The 24613-nt window shown below is 38.3% G+C and overlaps 1 protein-coding gene across 3 annotated transcripts in view; it reads left to right on the top strand.

The window, feature by feature from the left end:
- Window positions 1–24613, top strand: part of LOC115220707 (extended synaptotagmin-2) — an 84756-nt gene that overhangs the window by 16383 nt on the left and 43760 nt on the right. For all 3 annotated transcript variants that reach the window (XM_029790856.2, XM_029790858.2, XM_029790857.2), the window contains exons 4-6: window positions 19319–19395; window positions 21618–21684; window positions 22176–22265. In XM_029790856.2, coding sequence (XP_029646716.1) covers window positions 19319–19395; window positions 21618–21684; window positions 22176–22265 — 234 coding nt within the window. The remainder of the gene's footprint in view (window positions 1–19318; window positions 19396–21617; window positions 21685–22175; window positions 22266–24613) is intronic.

The raw sequence follows: 24613 nt of genomic DNA on the forward strand, positions 1-24613 counted from the left end.
TTAGTCAAGATGACTGCAAAGAGGCAGTCAGTAAATGGAAGTAAATGCAGTAGTGTGTAAAGGAGTTACATTGTACATTAGACCTCTAATGTTTTAAAAGAGGTTTGATGTAGGAGAAAAGCTCAACCATATTGTAAAACTTAAAAGCTTGTAATGTCTACAGTGGGAGCAGCATGTGACAAAGAAGATAAAATCAGGTCAAGTAGCTACTCTGTTAAATGCACAGGCATTGTTCTTTTAATAGATCTGAAGTGATGCTTTAAGATGAAACGGCTGTTGTGTTTGTGGACTGGCAATGAGGTAGATCTCTGGGGTGCTTCAATTTTAGGATTCTTTGTTTCATGTATTTAGACCACAGCAGAAAACAGTATTTAAAGTGAGGATGGGTGAAGGTAGAAAAGAGAAGGACAATTGTAGGAACATCTCTAGACCAGAAAGCCCTGAGAATCCCGGAGCATGCCCTGCAGGCCATGTCAACTTTACTGCATAAGTGAGCACTCTAGCTTAAGTTGTTGTTGACAGTTTTTCCAAGGTCCCCCCTCTGGTGTTTCATACCACAAGGTTTTCACATGAGGGAGTAACGTAGGATGGCTTAAGTGCAGCCTCTTTACTGAAGTGGATTAATTCAATTTATCCTCGTTTAGCTGCATATAGGCATTGGCATGGCTGTGTGGTAAGGAGCTTGCTTCCCAACTACATGGTTCTGGGTTCAGTCCTGCATGCCACCTTGAGTGAGTGTCTCTTACTGTAGCCTCAGGCTGACCAAAGCCTTGTGAGTGGATTTCGTAGATGGAAACTGAAAGAAGCCTCTGTGTGTACTTCAGTCAAATGAAGTCATTGTTGTGGCCAATGCCAGTACCACCTGACTGGCACTTGTGCCTGTGGCATGTAAAAGTCACCATTTGAGCATGGTTGATGCCAGTGCCACCTGACTGGTCCTGTGCCTGTGGCACATAAAAAGCACCCACTATACTCTCAGAGTGGTTGGCATTAGAAGGGCATTCATATGTAGAAACCTTGCTAGATCAGATTGGAGTCTGGTGCAGCCTTCTGGCTTGCCAGTTCTCAGTCAAACCGTCCAACCCATGCCAGCATGGAAAGTGGACGTTAAACGACGATGATGATGATGTGTTTCTTTGTGTCTGTTTGTCCTCCCCACCACCACTTGACAACCGGTGCTGATGTGTTTAGATCCCTATAACTTAGCGATTCAGCAAAAGAGACCGATAGGATATGTACTCGGCTCTTACAAAAAAAAAAAAGAAAATAAGATCTGTAGTTAATTCCTTTGACTAAAAATTCTTCACTGTGGTGCCCCAGCATGACCACAGTCTAATGACTGAAACAAGTAAAAGAATATTGTTTTTTTTTTTTCTTTCTGCCCATTGGATAACAGCGAGGAGATCCGATTGGGGATTAGTCCAGTTTCCTACCCTGATGACAACCTTCAGAAGCTTTGTCATCTGTGAAAGTTCTAATGTTGCTGTGTTTGATGACATCAATGATATTCCATTTCTATATTTAAGAAATGTGGAATTATGTACATTATTTTCATTTGATGGATATTTGTCCTCATCTTGTTTGTTGTTAACACAAAGTTTCGGCTGATATACCCTCCAGCCGAAATGTTGTGTTAACAACAAACAAGATGAGGACAAATATCTGTCCATTCTAAATAATGTATCAATGATATTAATGTAAATAATGAAGAGGAGTGGGCCCACTGCAGTGCCTTGTAGGACTCCACTGATGACTCTTACCGAGCTTGATCAAAGACCATCGCACATTCAAGGTTCTGTGCATCAGAAAACATTCAACCCACTTTCCTAGTTTCTTTCAGACTCCAATGTTGGATGGTCTCTTTTGTAGTATGCTGTGGTCAGCTATGTTGAAGGTCTGCATTGGAGCCCTCTCTCAGGTCCTTCAGGATGTCATCAAAATAATGCAGGATTTGTGTTGGGGTATCTCTGCCATTGCAGAAACCATACAGGTTGGGAATAAGCAGGCTGTTATTTCCCGAAAAGTTGCTTGAGACCTCATCACACTCTCAAATAATTTGTTGTTGTTGTTGATGTTGATGGTGATGATGATGATTGTGTGTGTATGAGAAAACATGTGGAAGGAGCAGTAGACCCAGGAAGATGTGGGACAAAGTGGTGAGAAAGGATCTTCAGGTGTTGGGCTTCACAGAGGGGACAACAGGGGGCCAAGACTCCTGGCAGTTTGCTGTGCTTTAGAAGACATGTCAAACTAAATAAAATCATGGTTGCCCTTGCATTCAGGCATGACCCCTTGCATCCTTCTTCAGCTGAGCATTTCTAATCTTGTGGGTGCTGGTGCTGCATAAAAGCACCCAGTAGACTCTGTAAAGTGGTCGGTGTTAGGAAGGGCATCCAGCTGTAGAAACCAAGCCAAATTTGACCTGGCTGCATGGAAAATGGATGTTAAAGGATGATGATGATGAGGAGGAGGAGGAGGTGGAGAAGGATAAAATGTAGTGTGTGTTGAAAAATGTCAATAATTCAAATATGCTTATTAAAATGTGAGTCTGGGGTTTGGACAAAGAATTTTATCTGTTCTGGAGTGGCCATCAAGATGGTTGACCACCTGCTGTTTTGAATCTGTGTGTGAATGTTTAAACAATGGATAAATGAGTTTTGGGAAGGTTCAATAAACAGCTGACGTTTCTCTCTCTCTCTCACGTGCACACACTAAGCAATTTACACAATAAACTGACTATTTTCGAGAAATTCCAGCTGAAGGTACTAAAAGAGTGTTATCATCATCCTCATCATCACCATTTAATGTTTTTCATGCTGGCATGTGTTGGATGGTTTGATAGGGATGGGTGAGCCAGAGGACTGTGCCTGGCTCTTCTGCTTTGGTTCTGTAGTCTTGTGGTTTGTATGAAAAATCCACGTTATTGTCAGCTCTCTTTTTATTCATCAATCAATTAATCAATCATGGAGCTTTAAGAAAAAAAATGTTACCATACAAACTAATAATTATCCTTAAAAAAAAACATATATTGAATTAAACTCAGTCTTCCTCAAGTAAACTGTCTTTCTAGCAGTTACTACTACCTGAATTGGCATTAATTCATTAAGACTATTTTATCAGTTTGTCTTATCACCGACCTGGCCAATTTCTCTGAAAAGTTTCCTGTGAGATTTTAGGGAGATTTACTAAGTGATACCTTGACTGATATTATTGCCATCTGTTAAGTAATAAAATTAGATGTCATATCACTGCATTTAATCATCTCATATATATATATATAGGCAGAGGAGTGGCTGTGTGGTAAGTAGCTTGTTTACCAACCACATGGTGCCGGGTTCAGTCCGTGGCACCTTGGGCAAGTGTTTCCTGCTATAGCCTTAGGCCGACCAAACCCTTGTGAGTGGATTTGGTAGACGGAAACTGAAAGAAGCCCATCGTATATATATGTATATATATGTATATATGTGTGTGCGTGTATGTTTGTGTTTGTCCCCCTAGCATTGCTTGACAACCGATGCTGGTGTGTTTATGTCCCCGTCACTTAGCAGTTCGGCAAAAGAGACCGATAGAATAAGTACTGGGCTTACAAAGAATAAGTCCTGGGGTCGAGTTGCTCGATTAAAGGTGGTGCTCCAGCATGGCCGCAGTCAAATGACTGAAACATGTAAAAGAGTAAAGAGATATATATATACATATACACCATAGTTATTTAAATGAGAGCCGATCTTTAGAAATGTTTGTAGTATTTAAACGTCAGACAATTCTCAATGAGTTGAAAGATGTCAACTTGAGTTGATGTTGATGTGAATGTGTGTCCCCGCAGATTGTATACTAATTACCATGACAACACAGTCAGACGTCAATGAAGAAAGGAAAAACACTTAACAAACTTTTGAAATGAATTTCATCAAGAAACAGAATCATTGTTCTCAGAATTTAACAATGGCAATAATTACCGTTTTAGATGCTGTGGCAGTACATATATACAATAAAATAATTATAGATGCATCCAAAACAAACAAAAACATAGAATGCTTGACCTACCTGGCAACAAAAACTATAAATCCAGTTACACAATGGAAATAGCTCTCTTAGGTCATAAATACCAGAGACAGCCTCAAACACAAAACATGGAAACCACCCACAACTGAAATAAACTCAGCATCATACACCAAAACAAGAAAATAACAAAAATAGATAAACACTAGAAAAACAAAAGTGGTTAACATTTTTACTCTGCATAAGCCACACATAATTATCAATATATAAAGAGGAATTTGCAGCGTCGTCAATAACAAGCACAACAATGGATACTGCATAGCCAAGTGATAATAGCTCTTTCTATTATAGGCATAAGACCTGATATTTGGTGGGGAAGGAGGGGAAAATCAATCCCATCAACCCCTAGTGCTTTACTGGTACTTAATTTATTCCATCCTGAAAGGATGAAAGGCAAAGTTGACCTCGGAATAGAAACCCCTGACTGGATCCCGTGCCAGTGGCATGTAAAAAGCATCCACTACACTCTTAGAGTGGCAGGGAATCCAACTGTAGAAACATTGCCAGATCAGATTGGAACCTGGTGTGGCTACTGACTCTCCAGACCTCAGTCAAACTGTGCAACCCATGCCAGCATGGAAAAACGGACATTAAATGATGATGATGAACATGAAGAAGACTGGGTGAAATGCCACTGAGCATTTTGTCCAATGTGCCACCGATTCTGCCAGCTTCACTGCCTTTCAACTAAGTGATAATAACCTCAGCTAATATATCCACACTGCAGGGTGGTGAGCTGGCAAGATCATTAGCATGCCAGGCGAAATGCTTAGTGGTATTTCGTCTGCCGTTATATTTTGAGTTCAAATTCCTCCGAGGTCACCTTTGCCTTTCATCCTTTCGGGGCCAATAAATTAAGTACCAGTTGCATACTGGGGATGATCTAATCGACTGGCCCACTCCCCAAAAATTTCGGGCCTTGTGCCTAGAGGAGAAAAGAATATATCCATACTGCAAAACTAAACCCTCATCAGACATTTCCTGAAAATCCGCCACCAAAATCACTTGCAGAAGACAAGAACACGAAAGAGGGTTTCTTTTTCTTATTAACCTTTTGAAGGGTTTCAATATTCCTAAGTCCATATGTGGCAAGCTTGCAGAAGTTTTAGCTTGCCAGGCAATTTCAAATTAACTGCAACTGATGTCGTATGAATTCCTATTATGAAGTTCTTTGAAATGCTTGACGCTTTGAATGCTTGCATAAAAAACGGCAAATGGTGCTGGTTGAAGTTCTAATTTTGATATTTTGCTGCTGGAGAAAGAACTGCTTTGCTAGCCTTTTCTGAAATTGAGTTTATTGCAGCACTATTTTACTATGTTTAGCTGAAGAAGCAGGATCTGAGAAGTTAGTCTTGTGTGCTCATATTTCAATATCATGGCTTAGTTGATCAAGAGATTTTAAACTTTTTATTTTACTTAATTAACCGTTTGATCATTGTTTAAATGGATGCAGTTTTGGAATATATCCATTGTTAGAAAATACTTAGCTTGTTCAAACTTCAGTGATTCTCAGGTACAAGTTGCAACTTTCATGTTGACAATGTGAAGGTGGCACCCTGTACTCAAAGCTCACCCAGATTTCCACCTCATTGCTGCTGATGTGTTTCACTTTATTGTACCAGCGTTTTCTGTATGATTGTATAACATGCTAGAAATAGTACCCACATATCACTCTCAATTCATACCCTATTGTCATAATTTGTTTATAAGCTACACTGCTTGTCAAAAAATGCCATTAATATAAATTTTTAAATAAAACAGAAAAGTAGCAGATTGCAGCCCCACAAAATTTTTTAATAACACAAAACTTAGGAAGCAATATCAACAACAGCAACAATAATAATAATAATAATAATAATGTTGGAATACGACCGTACGTAAGGAGTTTGGTGACAAATTTCTCCTCTTGTATGTCGCACGGCCGCATCCTAACATTACATAATGATATAAGCCATAATACATGTTTATATTATACAGTGCCAAAAGAAATGAATAAAGGATGCCCAAACCGTTCTACTTTTATAAAGAGAAGATAGATTTTATTCACAGTGTACAAAGTGAGTTGTGATTACTAGCGTAGTGTTGTGTTATGAATGCCTGCATATAATATTTGTGTCTGTGTGTTCTTGTGTGCGACAGGAGGTACAGATAAAGGTGCATGCGAATACAAGAGAATTACAGAGCATAAGAGAAGTCTCAACATATTGAGTTAAGATAGAGTTATTTTACCAGTTCATGTAGTACACGATAATAAGATTTGAGTCTCGAAGCAGAGACTAGTTGAGTCACTTGTTGTGCATATTTCTCTTGATATAGATGGTCTTTCAGATATATACTGCAACTGTTTTTCCGTGGTGATAGTTTCACACAAACAGCGTGAGTTGAATCTGTATTTATCTTGTGTACAAGTTGAATCTTCGGAGATGGAGATGATGCTGGTGATGACGTTCTATCTGCCGCTGGTATACAATAGTGTCTTCATAGTATGGTTGGCTTGGCTGTCGTCTGTATTTTGAACTGGAACATGGTTGAGTAAGCTCTGTGTGGTCTCCGACCAGACCTTAGAAGGTCTTGAGTTGAAAGACGGTGAATCATGAAATAATCAGCCTATTTATGGACTGAAGATGGCTCAATTGAAAGATCCTATCCGAAATCCATGATTGGTCAGTTTACACACTGGCGTGAAATAAGTAGAGAGACAGACTGCGCTTAGATGCTAACCAATCATATCAGTGGACACAACATGGTTAAACTAGCCAAAGATGTTTGTAATCTCAAACGAGATCATTCCTAATGTTTTTCTCAAACAGTGAAGATAGCAATATTGCTACAATAATAATAATAATAATAATGATATAAAGGGTGTGCACTACTGAAAATCAGGCAAACAATGCATCACCATATTAAGAGCAGTGACATTTGGCCTCTATGCATCATAACAGGATGTACACAGACAATACACCATATGAGATGTCATCGGGTGTACCACAGGGATCTGTCCTTGGTCCCCTCTTGTTTGTGGCATACATTAACGACATAGATGCCAATTTAAAGAATGCCACAGTATTGAAATATGCAGACGACATCAAGCTGTACCTTGAATCAAGAGGACAGATCCTGATGTCTACAACTCTTTCCTGCAATCAGACCTAGACACAATGCAGCAATGGATCACAGACTGGCAACTGAAACTGGCTGTGGACAAGTGTACCACCATGCATTTTGGAAGAAAAAACCCTGCGTTCACATACTCCCTCCACAACACTGATATCAAGAATCCTCTTGCGAGCGTGACCTAGGCATCACTGTCAGCAGTGATTTGCGTTGGACAAAGCATATCTCTAAGATTGTCAGGAAGGCCGAGGGTGTCTTGGCATCACTCAGCAGGTCTTTTGTTAGCCGCTCTCCAGCCATCTATTTAAAACTGTATACAGCTATGGTACGACCACACTTGGAATTTGCATCATCAGTTTGGAACCCCTATCTTGCACAGAACATTGACCTCCTGGAATCTGTCCAGAGACGTGCAACCAAACGCATACCCTCCATCAGACACCTACCATATTCTGAGCGCCTTGTTTCCCTGGGCATGGATTCACTGAAGCTCCGGCGTCTGGCGACGGACTTGGTAAACACCCACAAAGTTATCAACCACCTCACCAACAACAACACTGAACACCTTTTTGATCTCCATGTGTCTAACACACGTGGACATGCCTACAAAGTCAGAAAACAATACAGCTCTCATGACTTTCGGAAACATTTTTTCACGCTCAGAGTTGCTGAAGCATGGAATAAACTGCCTGCGTCAGTTGTTGACTGCCATGACACTGCATCTTTTAAGGCCCTCATGCTTTCCGAAATCCGCCAAAACTACACCTGATTATATATACACTTTAGAGGAGTTGTAGTGTACCTGAGCACTGTACACAATTATTATTATTATTATTATTATTATTATTTAATACCTACAGAACACTCAAACAAAATGCTACAAATGAAAACCACTTGGGCATGGGAAGGGCTCAGTTTGTTTCTGCAGTAAGCTTAAACACCTGCAGTCTTTGTCATTGCATGAAAAGTCACCACCAAAAGCCGCAGACACAAATACAACACCCCAGAGCATTTCTACAATAATATTTTACTAACACCTTCTTTCCTGTTCAGGATCCCCTATAGAAATATGTGCAGCATAACTTGTATCACTGGGGTGTCAATATGTGAATATTTAGATATCTCTTCTAATTGTCATTTCTCTTTTGCCCCTTCTCCTACTAAATGTGTAGCTATGCAGACCCTCTTCAAGAACCTGTTCTGAAACCCTCTCTTCTCTCATAGTTTAACCCCTTGTCCTCTAGCATGGAGCTGACTCCCTCCCCTCCACTTTCCCTGGGGTTTGTAGTCTTGTGAGCCATCTGGCAACCTCAGTGGTGTAGGTGATATGAAAAGAAGCACCCAGTACTCTCTGTGATGTGATTGGCATTAGGAAGAGCACCCAGCTGCAGAAACCATTCCAAAGGAGACATTGGAGCACAATGCAGTCCCTGGGCCCATCGGATCCTGTCACACCATCCAACCCATGCCAGCGTGGAATGTAGACGTCAAATGATTATGATGATGATCACATGCTATGTTGGGATGGTTTCATTAATAACAGCAAGAAGAAAGGAGCGCCATCAGTCACACTCTCACTGACTCCAACTTGCCTGCTCCAGATGTGGCTACCACCTCTGTCTGCAGATATGTAGAAACAGTGGTGATAGTGCTGCATGTTCATACGGTTACACTGCATCCTATGCAGTGCATCCTTGAAGTGCACAGGTCAGTCTTCAGGTGTGGAGATGGATCTGTGGGTTACATTTCCTTGTTTAGCACCAACTGCCTGCATGCCATGCGTTTCACCTAACACTGCACAACAATAACCAATGCAGTTGATTTTACTCCTTTCATTTTGATGACTTATTTGTGCAGTCATGTTGACACGTTAAAATTACCATTGTATGTTAACCTTTTCAAATCAGTTCAGTGGTATTTTCTTTTGTAAATACATTTAAAAAAAAGAGTACATGAAGTTATTCTTTAGTTATAAACAAAAGTGTATTGTAATAAAAAGTACTAATTATTGTTTGTCACATGCTCACAGAGTTGCATTGTTTAAGTACCAGACAGTTTTTTTTTAATTAGTGGAAAGTATTTCTTTTATATAATTATGAATATGGCCGTCTATAGCATATACGTTTTTTTGACTGGAAATTTAAACCTATAATAAAGACAGAGCTGAGAGAAGCAGACATGAAGACTTCTAAGTAGGTTTCCTGTTGGGTCAGTTTACAAACATTTCTTAACACACCCGCTTGTGCATGCACACACACACACACACACATGCATTCACACACACAAGTTTCTCTTGAAAACTAGATTATTAATTATAGAAGTGATATTAATAGCCACAACACTCTACGGATTCCAACACTAATAAAAATGATTAAGCTGTATTATGTTCATATTTAAAAGAAAAACTGTACCCTACATATATACATATGAACTATTTATTTTCCACTTCAATAACTGAACAACTTTAACAGTGAAATCACTAATAAATGATTTACTGAGAGGTATCAAGGCTTTAAAGAGCAGTGAAGTAGAAAGGGGAAAAAGGAAAACAAAGGCTTAGTTGTGAAAGGGTAACTAATCTTAGCTGAAGTGCATTGTGTTCACTTATTCTAACACAGCATTCACATTTGTTTTTGGCAGTAATTAAAAGGGGAAAATCTCTCACTGCGTTTCCCTATTAACATAAAATATGATGTTATCCTGTATCAAATCTATAAAATATGTTTAAAACTGTTGGTTTATTGAAAGTTCAAATATTTTAATATGGTTGAATTCTGGAAGTTTGGCTCCTATGGAAGTAAGCATGAAACATTATAAAAATTATATATGGCTCTATATAACAGGGTGGGATTAATGGGATCGAGCATGACTGTATGGTGAAGAATTAAGAAAGAGAAATCAGTGAGATGTCTTTTTATTAATAAACAGATATTATAGGAGAGATATGATGAGAAAATCTCACAGGAAGCTTTCAAGAGATGGGATTATTTAAAAATATTTGCAAGCTGTGTCTGTCCCTATGCAGAAGTGATAATGATGGCAGCTATAATAGTGCAACAAAATTCATTATGATGCTTGAAATAACGAGTTGGTATGCTTGGCTTGTACTATGCCAGTTTCATTTTAATTAAACAGCAATTTGTGTCTAGTGTGACTTAACTAACCTACATTAAAACAAGACAGAAATTAAATTTGCCACTACTATCATTATTGTTACTGCTAATGTTTTGCTGCATGTGATTATTGCAACAACAACACCCATCTTGTGTTAATTATAAATTAGCATAGAGAAATAATGAGGAAATATTAATTGATTGACACAGTTTTTAATTTTGGACTACTTTTTTCAAAGCATTGGTGCTGGTGTCACATAAAAAGTACTGGTGCTGGTGCCACATGGAAAGCACTGGTGCCGGTGCCACGTAGAAAGCACTGGTGTTTGTGCCATGTGGAAAGCACTGGTGCCGGTGCCACGTGGAAAGCACCTAGTACACTCTGTAAAATGGTTGGCGTTAGGAAGGGCATCCAGCCATAGAAACCAAAATGGTCAACGGAACCTTGTGTGGATCCCTACCATGCCAGCTCCTGTCAAACTGTCCAACTTGTGTTAGCATGGAAAGTGGACATTAAATGATGATGATGCAAATGTAATATTTCCTCTTGCAGCTTCAATTTCAGTTTCTGGTAGAATTTTTTTCACTTTAACCTTTAAAAGAGAAATATATCTAAATAAAAACCGTATCAGAAAATCAGTCATTCAAGATAATTTTCTTGCTAAACCAAACTTTTTCAGTTTTGTTTGGAGATAGAAGTAGAATTTTAAGAAATATAAACTCTGTGAATTTGAATGCAGTTCATAAATTCTTTGTCTTCATAAAAATAAAATAATTGAATTCAAGGGTAATCAATAGTTCAAGGTGGTGAACTGGTGGAATTGTTAGCATGCTGGGCAAAATGTTTAGTGCCATTTTAATAATAATAACAAGAGCACTCAGGGAGTGCAAGCCTCCACCAAAGCAACACTAACGTCTTCTCAACGATTAGCCAGAGATGATTTTTAAAATGAGAAAATCTGAAATAAACTTGACTGCTCTCACAAACAAGAATACTAAAAACGAACCTACCACTCTCAAGATTAAGTAAAAAAAGAAAAACGGAAATATAATCCAGAATCCTTGTCCAGTATCAGATTGATCCCAAAATCTAATCAGTTTGTGCCAGTGACAAGGCCAAACATCTCTGAAAGTTACATCCGAATCCATCCAGTGGTTCTTGAGATATTTTGTCCACGGACAAACAAACAAACAAACACAACTGAAAACAATACCTTGGCCTTTGCTAAGGCGGAGGTAAATATAATGAAATTATTGTGTAAAGTGCTCAGGTGCACTACAGCTTATCAAAGGTGCATGTATAGTACATAGAATTATGCAGAAAAGTCAGGAAAGTGAACAGTGTATGATTCATGATATACATGTGTATGGAGTGGGGTAGATATCAGGTGTAGTGTTGGCGAATTTCGGGAAGCACAGAGGTTTTAAAGGATGCAGTGTCTTGACAACTAACAAATGATACAGGTAGTTTGTTCCATGCTTCGGCCACATTGTATAGTCGATACTACATAATTGTCCTTCTTATGAACCACACATCCCTGAAAGATAAGATTAGAAGGAGGAAAACATGAAACTCTGCCAAGGTCGACTATTTTTAGGGCAACGAGCTGGCAGAATTCTAAGCATACTGGACAAAATGCTTTGTGGCATTTTGTCTGTCTTTACGTCTTGTGTTCAAATTCTGCTGAGGTTGACTTTGCTTTTCATTCTTTCAGAGTCGATAAACTAAATACCAGTAGAGCCCCCTCCCTTGAAATTGCTGGCCTTGTGCCAAAATTTGAAACTAATTTATTCCAGATTTTTTTCAATGAGTCTAATTTTCATTGATGAGCTGGTATATAGAAACGGCTATTAAGGAAGGATAGGAAAATATTAGATTTATAAGCCCTAAAATTCACTCCATAATTGCCCACAGGCATATGGCATAGTGGTTAAAAGCATGGGCTACTAACCCCAAGATAATAATAATAATAATAATATCGAAAAATACCTTAGGAATGAGAACCCAGGTTTTGAAATTTCCCCAAGACACCTGATGAAGGCTGGAGGGTATTTCAGCCAAAACGTGTTAACAACAAACAAGGACAAATATCCGTCAAATGTAAATAATGTACATAATTCCTCATCTCTCAAATATATATACAACTGTATCGTTTTTTGTTTTGTAGTAACATTTCTACATACATTATATAGTCGATACTACATAGTTGTCTTTCTTATGAACCACATCCTTGAAAGATAAGATGGAGGAAAACAATGAGAGATATTTCCAAGTGCTTTTGGCAGCTCTGATTTTTTTTTTTTTTAACGCAGACAATATTTGGAATATTCCCAACTGCTTTAAATTTCGAAGGCCAGTATACGCAGGTGAGAAGAGAGTAATTTATGAACAGGAAGTAATGATTGAACATTTTGCTGCAACTAAACAAAATGTTTGAACCCCTGCCTTCAACTCGTTTTCATTTTTTTTTTTTCAAGTTAAAATTCTCTTTGTTTAGTGTATGTAATATCTAATATATACCTAGCACATTGCATTAATCTCCATAATGTTTTGACCTCACTAGTTTTCAGTTATTAGTCAATAAACAGCTGCTGCAAACTGTTAAATTTCATTTTACCCATCCACCTATATATATATATATATATATATGTATATATGTGTGTGTGTGTGTGTGTGTGTAATGTATCATCATACATTATGTATGTATGTATAAAATCTATATTGTATACAGAGTAGTAACAAATAATTCTCTTCCAATATGGCTTTCTTTCTTTGCTTGAAATGAGTTAGGGGAGTAATTAACACATTTTTAATAATAAAATAAAATTATTGTTCCAAATTACTGTTGCAGTCTTTTACAAATTCAACTGATATCAGTCAGCTAACTTTGGAAGATATGAATAATTCTACTTAATTTATTTTCTGGGACAACACATAGCTGAATACACAAAGAATAGAAATCCGACTTTGCTTTAATTCAGTAAACTGATCCATACATTGCTATATTTGGTTAAAAATAAGCATTTACAAATCATGTAATCACATACTGATTATAGGAAACCTATAAAGTCTTTTGATAAATGCTGTTTTTTCCCCATATTTAGAACACCTTTTGCTAAACACTTGGCTCACAGTTATTAAATTGGAACCAATGACTGTGTAGCGAGTACATCGTCATTGTTTTTATATCCACTTTTTCATACTTGCATGGGTTAGATGGAGTTTATTGAGGCAGATTTTCTGCAACTGGATGCCTTTCCTGTTGCTAACCTTCACCTGTTTCAAGCAAGGTAATATCATCCCATGGCTGGACAGGCTTTCATGGAAGACTGGAACCAAACAGCACTGCTTGTATAACAATGGTGCTCATTTACAACTATTGTACCAAGACAAGGAGGCACAAACCTACGAGGTGGTATGAAAAAGTTCTCGGAACAGTTCTGTAGCAAGCCAACAAATGGCAGCACACACTTGCGTGCGCAGTGAGGGCTGGTAGTGACCTTTATGAGACTGTGTCCCTAGTGACGTTGCTGTGTTTGCTTTGTAAGTTGTGAAATTTGTGATTTTTGTGATTACATGTATGCTGTAGTTGATTTTCATCATGGACATGAAGTTGGAACAAAGAGCCAACATGGAATTTTGCGTTAAACTTGAGAAGTCTGCTATGGAGACATTGAGCATGCTTTGGTAAGCTTATGACGATGAAGCAGCGGATCGTATACAATGTTTCAAGTGGCACGGGTGCTTCAGAAGCTGAACATCCCTGGAAGATGATGAGCGATCTGGAAGATCTATCATAAGTGTCACCTCTGGAAATGTGGAGAAAATCCATCAGTTTGTGCATGAGGGCCATTGGAGGACAATCAATAATATTTTGAAGCATTTGAGGGAAGACATTGAATGAAAGCAACTGGATGTGTGGAGTGCAAAGAATAGGGTTCTTCATGATGACAAAGCACCCTGTCATTGCTCTCTTCACTTACGAAAAAATATGGTATCACTTCCACACCTGCTGTTTTTGCCAGATTTAGCACCTGCAGACTTCCATATCTTCCCCAAGAGGAAAATGCATCTCAAAGGTCGCTGTTTTAACTCTGTTGTTGAGAGCAAATCACAGAAGGTCCTTGACTCATGGAAAATGATTTCCTGGCTGGATACCAAAAGTGGCAGGAACACTGGGACCTGTATATTGCTGTGCAAGGTGACTGTTTCGAAGGAGACCCATGTTAAAACTTAAGGAAATAAGTTATTTTTTTTATTAAATATAACTAGTCTGGGAACTTTTTGATATCACATATATACATACATGATAGGCTTCTTTCAGTTTCCATTTACCAAATCCACTTACATGTCTTTGGGGATATAGTAGGAGACTTACCCAAGGTGATACACAGTGGGACTGGTCCCATGACCGTGTTGTTGAGAAGCAAACTTAACCCCAAAGCCACATCTGTGTGTGTATACACACACATACACATACTCTCTTATAAAAGTGTATTTATAATTTAAAGGTGTGTATGTGTGCGTGTATGTGAGTACATTTATAAATGTATGTGTGTCGGTGAATAATGTAGACAACAAAGAATTCTAAAAGAATTGAAATTCCAATTCATTTCGAACCTTTCACACACGTTGTCGTTTGTTATATCATTTGCCTGGATTGTCTAAATCCAGCTTTGGCCCACTTGAGTTATTTCCCTTATCTTTCCTTTCCTTTTTCTACTTATTCCTCTCCACTTCCATCCAGTGCACATGTCTCACTACCATGTATATTCATGCTTCCCCCACAAGTCCTAATCTATTATATTTCCACAGACTGATATCTTTTGTTGATTTATAGTCTGCTTTTGTGCACAGAAGTATTTTTTGTTGTCAAGTCAGGTAACGGTTCCTTGAACTTTTACTCTATACTATTATGAAGCTCTCACTGTAATCTCGATGCTAGGTCACCCACATAGAAGCTATCAAGTAAATGTAACAAATTGTCTGAGTTACTCCTGAATTTTACTTGGTTGGCGCTCTTGCTCGTCACGCCCCAAATCCCGCTCCTCTCTCACTCCTCAAATCCCGCTCCTCTCTCACTCCCCAAATCCCGCTCCTCTCTCACTCACAGATCATACGATTTCAACATGACTTTTTCTATATTTATACAAACACAACACTTTGACTGCTTGATTGTTATTTTGTTTGTGTATCTGTGATCCTGGAAATGGTTCCCAGCAGCGGTTCCCAAAGTGGGCAGTATTGCCCTCCTGGCGGGAGGGGGCAGTGGATAGTTCCAAGGAGGCATTGAAGAAAAGTGGGGTGATAATGGGGTGGCAGTTCATGTAAAAACAATAAAATAAGGGGTTGATTAGGTTAAGTTTTATTTGTGAAATACAGTTTGCTTCAGAAAGCGGTTTATGCTTGTGAGGGTTGGTTGGGGTGGGGGCGCTAGGAGTGTGTCCTGGGTGTCAAGGGGGTGGCCGCCCGAAGATGTTTGGGAACCACTGGTTTAGAGGAACAGATATATTCATATATTGTCTACATCAGGCAGGAACAACTTTTTGAGAAGCAGGTTGCATGAGACATTGCTCATCAACAGGTGGGCGAGTAGAAAAAAATCCAATTTTGTGTGTCAGGTGTGCTATTCAGTTTGCCTCTGATTAGTCTAAGTGTTCTGTTAAGGAAATATCAACATCAACCTCAAATGTCTTGTGTTCTTTCTACATTTCAAACGATGAGACAGTATTCATTTGTCACAGATTATCGTTAACATAATTATGGCTAAAACAAACTTCAACAAAGACAAAAACTGTCACTTAACAGGTTTCAGAAGTGACCCTGTTTATAGTCTACATCAGTTGCTAATGTTTCATGCTCTAATTCTTTATAGCAACAGCTTGCAACTATGACAGTGGTTGTATAACAGGTTCTATGATACTTTGTGAGGGGAGACAAAAAAAAAAAGGAAAAATAAAAAAAACTGGGAAAATTATATTAGTTACTTTGGTTGTTAACTATTTTTCCTGTTAATAAAATGTCTGATGGGAAAATACCTAAAGAGAATGAATATTTTACGTAATAAACAGAAATATGATAGTCCTTATGTATGTAATAAGTTGAGTGAAATTGTTCAACTGAGATTTTTAGAAGGGTTTTTATTTTATCTACCAGTTGCTTGGCAATTGGTAGATAACCCCCCCCCTCTAAACACAACAAACCTGCAAGACAACTCTAGTAAGACCAGTTGATCAAAAGTTGTGGACCAAAAAGAGATTAAGCAGATTGGAGTGGATCTGGTGCTTAAAGCCAACCAGTAAACACTATTATTGGATTTAATCTGATGAGGAGATTTTTACTGATGTGTGTGTGTTTTCTTTTCTCTTTTTAATTTAGAGTTTATTGTGACCACCACACCTGCTTTGTATCAGGATTGTGAAAGAAAGCAGCTTGTTTTATTCATCATTTTTTGACCTGAAGAATGTCTTGCAGACTTTTATTGTCCCAGATATTGTGGATTCTGGTCATTTATAGCATATGAATTAAGGAGTTGCATTCTCTCCCCAAGACCCCAAGTTTAGCCGTACCTTGCTCAACATGGGTTCACATGTGTCCTGTTGCTCCAATAATAATAGATATGAAACTGAAAGTGTCTCTTGGGCACTGGACTTGCAAACACTTTATCCACGGTCCATAAATGTTTTCTTCCCCTTTTTTTTTGTTGCTGACCCCATTGGCACCCAGAGGAAAGCTGATTTCCACAACAGAGCATAGTTTTATCTTGTGGTCCACTCACAACAATATCTGGTTGATTGTGTTTTAATTCATAAGTTCTACCAATATTTCCCTAACCCATCCGTCTCAGTATTTCTCAATATGTATGTAGTGACATGGATTACATTTGAGAAGACTAACACTTAAAAAGGGAAAAACAAAGTCCACAGATTCATTGTCCCTGATATAGCCTTCCTTTATTTGGGGACCACATTGTGTACTCCAACACATGGTGCTTTATCATATGGAAAGCCTTGTTATTATTGTTGTGCAAAAGTCAGGTCAGCTCTGCTTCATGCAGACCTACCTTGGCTCACACACCTACACCTCACATGTGGGCAGCCAACTGACCCACCAACCTCTTCTTAAGAGTGGTAACTTGCTGATAACCCTGTTTCTATCAGTCAGTTGATTATGCAATGTTTAGGTTGTTATATTATGTTTCATAGTTGTCTATTTTAATATTTTAATTAAACTGTTTATTATGCAATGGCTGGGTTATTTTACTGGTTATAAGAGGGTTATTTGTTCTATATATAACGCATTGGTTCTTCAGTTCTACTCACTGGTACAGTTATTTCCTTGTACTCTTCTGCTTTTGACTAACTGCTGTGTTTAATATCTTTATTATACAGTTCTGTTAGTAATTAGTATTGTTAGAGCCGTGCCCTGCTAACATTCCACACACATTCCATATGCTGTGTGCAACTAGTACAGACTTGTGCTGTTTTTAGTTTCTTGGCCGTGTCTTTTTATAAAGAGATGCCTTTTATAATAAGAGATTTTTATATAGCTAAAAACATTCTGTGCTTTTTTTTTATATTAAACACATGCTGTTAATAAACCGCTTTAAATATGAAAACTATTTGTGGGATGATCTTAGTTAGCATTTAGTTTTATTCACAAAGCTTTTTCTCAAGACTTCAGAGACGTTATTGAATTAAATTTCCTCCTCAAATATATTCACAAATTAACCCAGTTATGAATTTCAGCAGACAAATGGCTTATCTAAACCATTTTTGCTTCATCTTTGTTTCTAAATTCTTTTTCTCATTCAGTATTAGACATGCATAGGAACTGGTTTTTCTTTGTAGGGTCAATTTAAAGGAGCAAGTAAAAATTTGAAATTTGGAAAAGAAGTGGTACATGTTAAAGCATGTCTGTTGTGTTGATTTGCAGAAAGCACCACATGTTAAACAATTAACGATAGGGGTGGAAATGCAAAATTAGGAAATGAAAAATGTAGAACTGTAGCTTGATGACGATGATGATGATAAAATAATTTTTTAAAAAACCCCAAAAATAGGGAGACTGTTTTGATACACCATTGAAAATATTGGTTTCAAATTTTGCCACAAGGGCAGAAATTTTGGAAGTGGGACTAAGTTGATTACATCAACCCCAATGCTCATCAACCCTGAAACAATGAAGGGCAAAGTCAACCTTGGCAGAATTTGAACTCAGAACATGGAGACAGACGAAATGCTGCTGAACATTTTGTCTGGCATGACTCCATTGAAAGTATTTAATTGCATTTTATGTTATGTGAAGACTTACATACAATCATCATCATCATCGTCTTTTAACGTCTGCTTTCCATGTTGGCATAGGTTGGACAGTTTGACTGAGGGCTGGCAAGCCAGCAGGGGCTGCACCCAGTCAAACTGTCCAACCCATGTCAGCATTAAGTTTTTTTATATTGCTGTATGCTTATTTTACTTTTGGCAAGAAAATCAAAATTCATTAAAAGAAATTTTTCAATGGAGACAAAGTTTCAGGCATTTAATTTGGAAATGATTCATCAATTTCTTTTTTCTTCCAGCTTAATTACATGTGTGAAGGTCATTCTCTAACCCCAGTAATATCTGGTACTAGGTCGGATACAACGAAGGGGGTTCCAGTTGATCTGATTGAGGGAGCAGCTGCTCGTGAAATTCACATGCAAGTGGCTGAGTACTCCACAGATACATGCATCCTTAATGTAGTTCCCAGGGAGATTCCAGTGTGACACAGAATGGGACAAGGCTGGCCCCCTTTGTATTACAGGTACAGCTCATTTTTACCAGCTGAGTGGACTGAAGCAACGTGAAATAAAGTGTCTTGCTCAAGGACACAACATGCTGCCAGGAATTGAACTCGTGACCTTATGATCATGAGCAGAATACCCTAACCACTAAGCCATGTGCCTGCACCCCATTAATGTTGGCCTCCGATCGCTCTGAAGGAAGCCTAGAGTTTCTGTTATTGCTTAAGCTTTCTGTGTTTCTCTTTGCAGCCTCCTAGAGTCGGTGGAGTGAAAGTCTATTCTGAAAGAGTCAAGCGAGACGAGATCTACATGGATATTGAGATTCTGTAAGTATTTTGCCTGTTCAGTTTGAAAACTTAAATCGTAAAGTTACATGTCTACAATAAGGTCTTCTGGAGTACAAGTGTTGTTTTTATTTAGCCCCAGGCTAAGTAAAGTAGATGTATGATCAAAGGTATTCCATATGTGACCATCCAGTCTTTTTAGGTCTTATGTAGGACTACATTATCTAATGTAGTCTATGTCAATATAGGATGTGATTTGAGTGAAATTTGGTTGCTGTTTCTAGCAAGTTGAGTGGCCATATTTAGACTGGCCATATATAGAGACTTCCTTCATTGAGTTGTCGAGTGTGGTGGGGTGGTGTTTGGGATGAAGACCTGCTGCAAACCCCAGTTCCTATTGTTTAGTAACTATGACGAGAAACACTGAATGAACAAACTTTACTCATTCAGGAAAATAGGTTTCACCCTAATCGACAACTGTTGCAGCTCTTGGACCATATCAAGCAGCTTGATTCAGTCATTAGACTGTGGCCGTGCTGGGGCACCACCTTGAAGGGTTTTAGTCAAATGAATTACCTTTCACTGCCTGGTACTTATTCTATCGGTCCCTTATATAGAACTGTTAATTTATGCATATGTAAACAAACCAACACTGGTTGTCCAGTGGTAGTGGGGGAATAAATACACACACACACACACACACACACTCACACTCACACTCATGTGCACGTGCACACATATGATGAGCTTCTTACAGTTTCTATCTATCAGATTCAATCATGTGGGTTTGGATGGCCTGAGGTTATATTAGAAGACACTTACCCAAGGTGCCATGCCGTGGCACTGAACCCAGAACCATGTGGTTGGGAAGCAAACTTCTTACCACACAGCCACACCTGCATGTTCTTAGAAGACAAGATATTTCTTTCTTTAGGTGATCTTCTATTTTTATTGTTCTTTGTGATTTCCATAGATTCCAATAATTTAAAGACATTCTTATCCGAACTTTTGCAGTAACGGAATATTCTACATGACTGTTCTGCCTGCTTAATATTGGAGCTAAACATCCTTAAGCAAATCCCATCAATGTCTTTAAATGTAATATTGTACATTTGAAGACCTAAATATTAATGCAAATTGTCTACAGTAAGGTGGGGTGGGCGTGGAAAGAAACGCTCCCTTTTTATTTGGCTATCTCTTTCATATGTTTCTTCAAGCAGAATTGATTGACTCTACATGTCACTCAACTGGCTACCATTAAATGATTTAACCCAGTTTTATGTCCTATGTCCCTTGTGTAATGGTAGTTAGAATATCAAATGAACGAATAGGGTTACCATTGCTTTATACCAAGTAACCCAGCACCAAATTCCCCCTTTTTTCTCTTCTTTTTTAATGGAAATTTTCAAATCTGTTCAGATAAAACTTTTTGCACAGCAGTCATCTGTGTGTGTGTGTGTGTGTGTGTTGTGTGTGTGTGTGTGTGTGTGTGTGTGAAGTTAAAAGGTGATATACCAAATGCGAAATAAATTCTTAATTTATTGGAGCCCATTTAAGAGTACCCTTCAATCATTGGGCAATAAACTGTGCTTGCAAAGACCTGTTGAGGCAAGTGAAGTCGTTGTCTTGGCTGATGACAGTATCACCTGATTGACACCTGTGCTGGTAGCGTGTAAAAAGCACCATTTGAGTGTGGTCAATACCAGTATCATCTGACTGGCCCTCATGTTGGTGGTACGTAAAAAGCACCCACTACACTCTTGGAGAGTGGTTGGTGTTGGGAAGGGCATCCAGCTGTAGAAACTTTGCCAGATCGAATTAGAGCCTGGTGCAGCCTTCTGGCTTGCCAGCCCTCAGTCAAACTGTCCAACCCATGCCAGCATGGAAAGTGGACGTTAAACGACGATGATCCCTCTAAAAAAAAAAAAAATTAAAGAAAACCTAGTGGCAATTGTTTGTGACTTTCAGTGCGAAGGGGAGGTAATTCCAAGCAAAAGATTTCTCAAGTTAATTAACAGACAGAGAAAGAGCAGTCTGGTCTTTGCAGGTTGATAATAATTAATTGCCAAAGTACAGTGAAATTGAATTCGGAGCCATGGGATTGCAAAGCAAACTGCTTAACTACACATTCAGGCTTGTGCATGTCTTATTGAAATAATAGTTTTTGTGATATTAATTAGGGTTATCGTCCATCTTCACAATTCAACAAACTTTCCAGCATCAACATCTTGTGACTTTTGTTTTTCATTCTTTTTTTCTTCCAGATATAGCAGTGATGCAGATGTTGCTGTCAGTATCAAAGGTATCACTGCTGGAATCAAAGACCTCCAGGTATTAAAATTTCACAAATTCTCTCTCATTCTCTTTATCTTTCATACACACTCACACACATGCATTCACATACTCTCTCTCTCTCTCTCTCCTCTCTCTCTCTCTCTCTCTCTCTCCTTCTCTCTTGTGTTTGTATGTACATATACATGTAATGTGTATGTGCATTTGCAATTGAAAATGAAATGGTTGTTTCCAGATGTTGGAGTGTGTCGGTGAGTGATTTGATGCTAGTCAGTCAAGAGGCCTTTCTTTGAGTCATTTAACTCATTAAGATGATGATGCTCCTACACACACCGATGTAGAATATTTGTCTGTATAGTAAGCAGCACCATCCTACATCATGTTATGTTTCTCTCGTAAGAAGAAACCAGTCCTATGCTAGCCTTGTCAAATACTTAATTTTAAGCAAGATCTCATTACTATTCATTGTATGTTTTCATTGAGTTACATTTATTGTATTACATTAAATGCTGCTTTCTTCTTTTAACTAGATTCGAGGGACATTACGAGTTGTCTTCAAGCCCCTCATGAATGTCATGCCTCTGTTTGGTGGATTAAATGTTTACTTTCTGAACAACCCGGTAAGCTGAGATTTAAAACTTTGTGTACCATATGCTCATATGTAACTAATTAGCTAATTTTATTCAAGAACATGTCTGTGATATATATTGGTGCTTTAGTAAAAAATATTCACATGTTCAGTTGTCAGGAGTCCAGTAATTTCAAATTTACTGTTGTTATATTTAAATTTCTTGTCATGCACATATATTTTGTCTGAATTTGAGATAATGAATTATTATTCCACACTGACATATTTAGACTAGTGTCCTCGTTATGGCTGTGGTATTCAGTGTTTTGGCTCTTGTACCCTCCAGCCTTCTTCTAGTGCATGCCATAATAGGTGACATTCTTAGAATTCCAAATTAAACAATGTGAAGAAAGGAATTGTCTACAGTCTACAACCATGGCTCCCAGACTTTGTTGCACCATGGACCAGCTTTGTGTACAACAATTTCCCAGTGGACTTGGGGAATCATGCACATAACAAACCACAAAGTGCATGATATTTAATTATTACATATATAATTCATGTGTAATGCCAAAAGGAAAAAAAACCCACAGACTGTGAGAGTTAATAAAATAGAAATAAAATTTACAAGTTTCTTCTTTCTGTGAAGTCCAGTGCCAAATGACCCATGGCCTGGTGGCTGGGGACTCAGATACAAACCAACATTCTGTAAACCTTATCAAATACAACAGGCACTTGAAGAAGCTGGAGAACACATCAGCCAAAATATTGCAATTATAACAACCAGAATGACAACAGCTGACTGAATGCATCAGAGCATAATGTATTAACCCTTTCGTTACTGTATTTAATAATAATAATAATAATAATTGTGTACAGTGCTCAGGTGCACTACAACTCATCTAAAGTGTATATATAATCAGGTGTAGTTTCGACGGATTTCGGGAAGCATGAGGGCCTTAAAGGATGCAGTGTCATGGCAGTCAACAACTGATGCAGGCAGTTTATTCCACGCTTCAGCAACCCTGAGCGTGAAAAAATGTTTCCGAAAGTCATGGGAGCTGTGCTGTTTTCTGACTTTGTAGGCATGTCCACGTGTGTTAGACACATGGAGATCAAAAAGGTGTTCAGTGTTGTTGTTGGTGAGGTGGTTGATAACCTTGCGGGTGTTTACCAAGTCCGTCGCCAGACGCCGGAGCTTCAGTGAATCCATGCCCAGGGAAACAAGGCGCTCAGAATATGGTAGGTGTCTGATGGAGGGTATGCGTTTGGTTGCACGTCTCTGGACAGATTCCAGGAGGTCAATGTTCTGAGCAAGATAGGGATTCCAAACTGATGATGCGAATTCCAAGTGTGGTCGTACCATAGCTGTATACAGTTTTAAATAGATGGCTGGAGAGCGGCTAACAAAAGTCTTGCTGAGTGATGCCAAGACACCCTCGGCCTTCTTGACAATTTTAGAGATATGCTTTGTCCAACGCAAATCACTGCTGACAGTGATGCCTAGGTCACACTCGCAAGAGGATTTCTTGATATCAGTGTTGTGAAGGGAGTATGTGGATGCAGGGTTTTTTCTCCCAAAATGCATGGTGGTACACTTGTCCACAGCCAGTTTCAGTTGCCAGTCTGTGATCCATTGCTGCATTGTGTCTAGGTCTGATTGCAGGAAAGAGTTGTAGACATCAGGATCAGTCCTCTTGATTTCAAGGTACAGCTTGATGTCGTCTGCATATTTCAATACTGTGGCATTCTTTAAATTGGCATCTATGTCATTTTTGAGATGCTCTGTATTGCTTTCAGTTATTTTACATATAACACAGAATTTAGTAAAATAACTTAGTTATCATTCAGCTAGTGTTAGGAACATAAATTGTGACTATGGTTTGGTGGAAGATTTTAATTCAAAACTTATGAAAACAAGACATTTGCACTCAGAGCTAGGGCCGGTTTCAGCCGGGTTGGTAACGAAAGGGTTATGTTCCACTCTTGTAATTAATTCTGAATATAATTTTCCCATTATTTTCATGAGATTTTTTTTTTATTCTGGGTTTCTTTCATTCCTCAATATAAGACTGAGAAACCTCTTTCAGTTCATGTTTGTCATCTGCGTAGTATTGATAATTCTTACATAAAGCGGTAGTTCTTACCTTCTTAAATACATTTGTAATATAGATTTCCAATCTGTGAAATGGCTTGAAGAAGCTATGATGCTTATAAAACAATCATGGTTCAGAAATTCCCACCCTAAATCTATTTGTCCTTTATTTTTTCTTTGTACTGTATTTCATGAAATATGACTTGTTGATTTCTATAATTATTTCTTATTGAACCAAATAAAATACTTTAAAATTGACTAGGGTCACTAATATGGCTGCAGGTACCTTGAAATGCCAGATATTT

The sequence above is a fragment of the Octopus sinensis genome, linkage group LG17 (assembly GCF_006345805.1).
Source record: "Octopus sinensis linkage group LG17, ASM634580v1, whole genome shotgun sequence".
Taxonomy (NCBI): domain Eukaryota; kingdom Metazoa; phylum Mollusca; class Cephalopoda; order Octopoda; family Octopodidae; genus Octopus; species Octopus sinensis.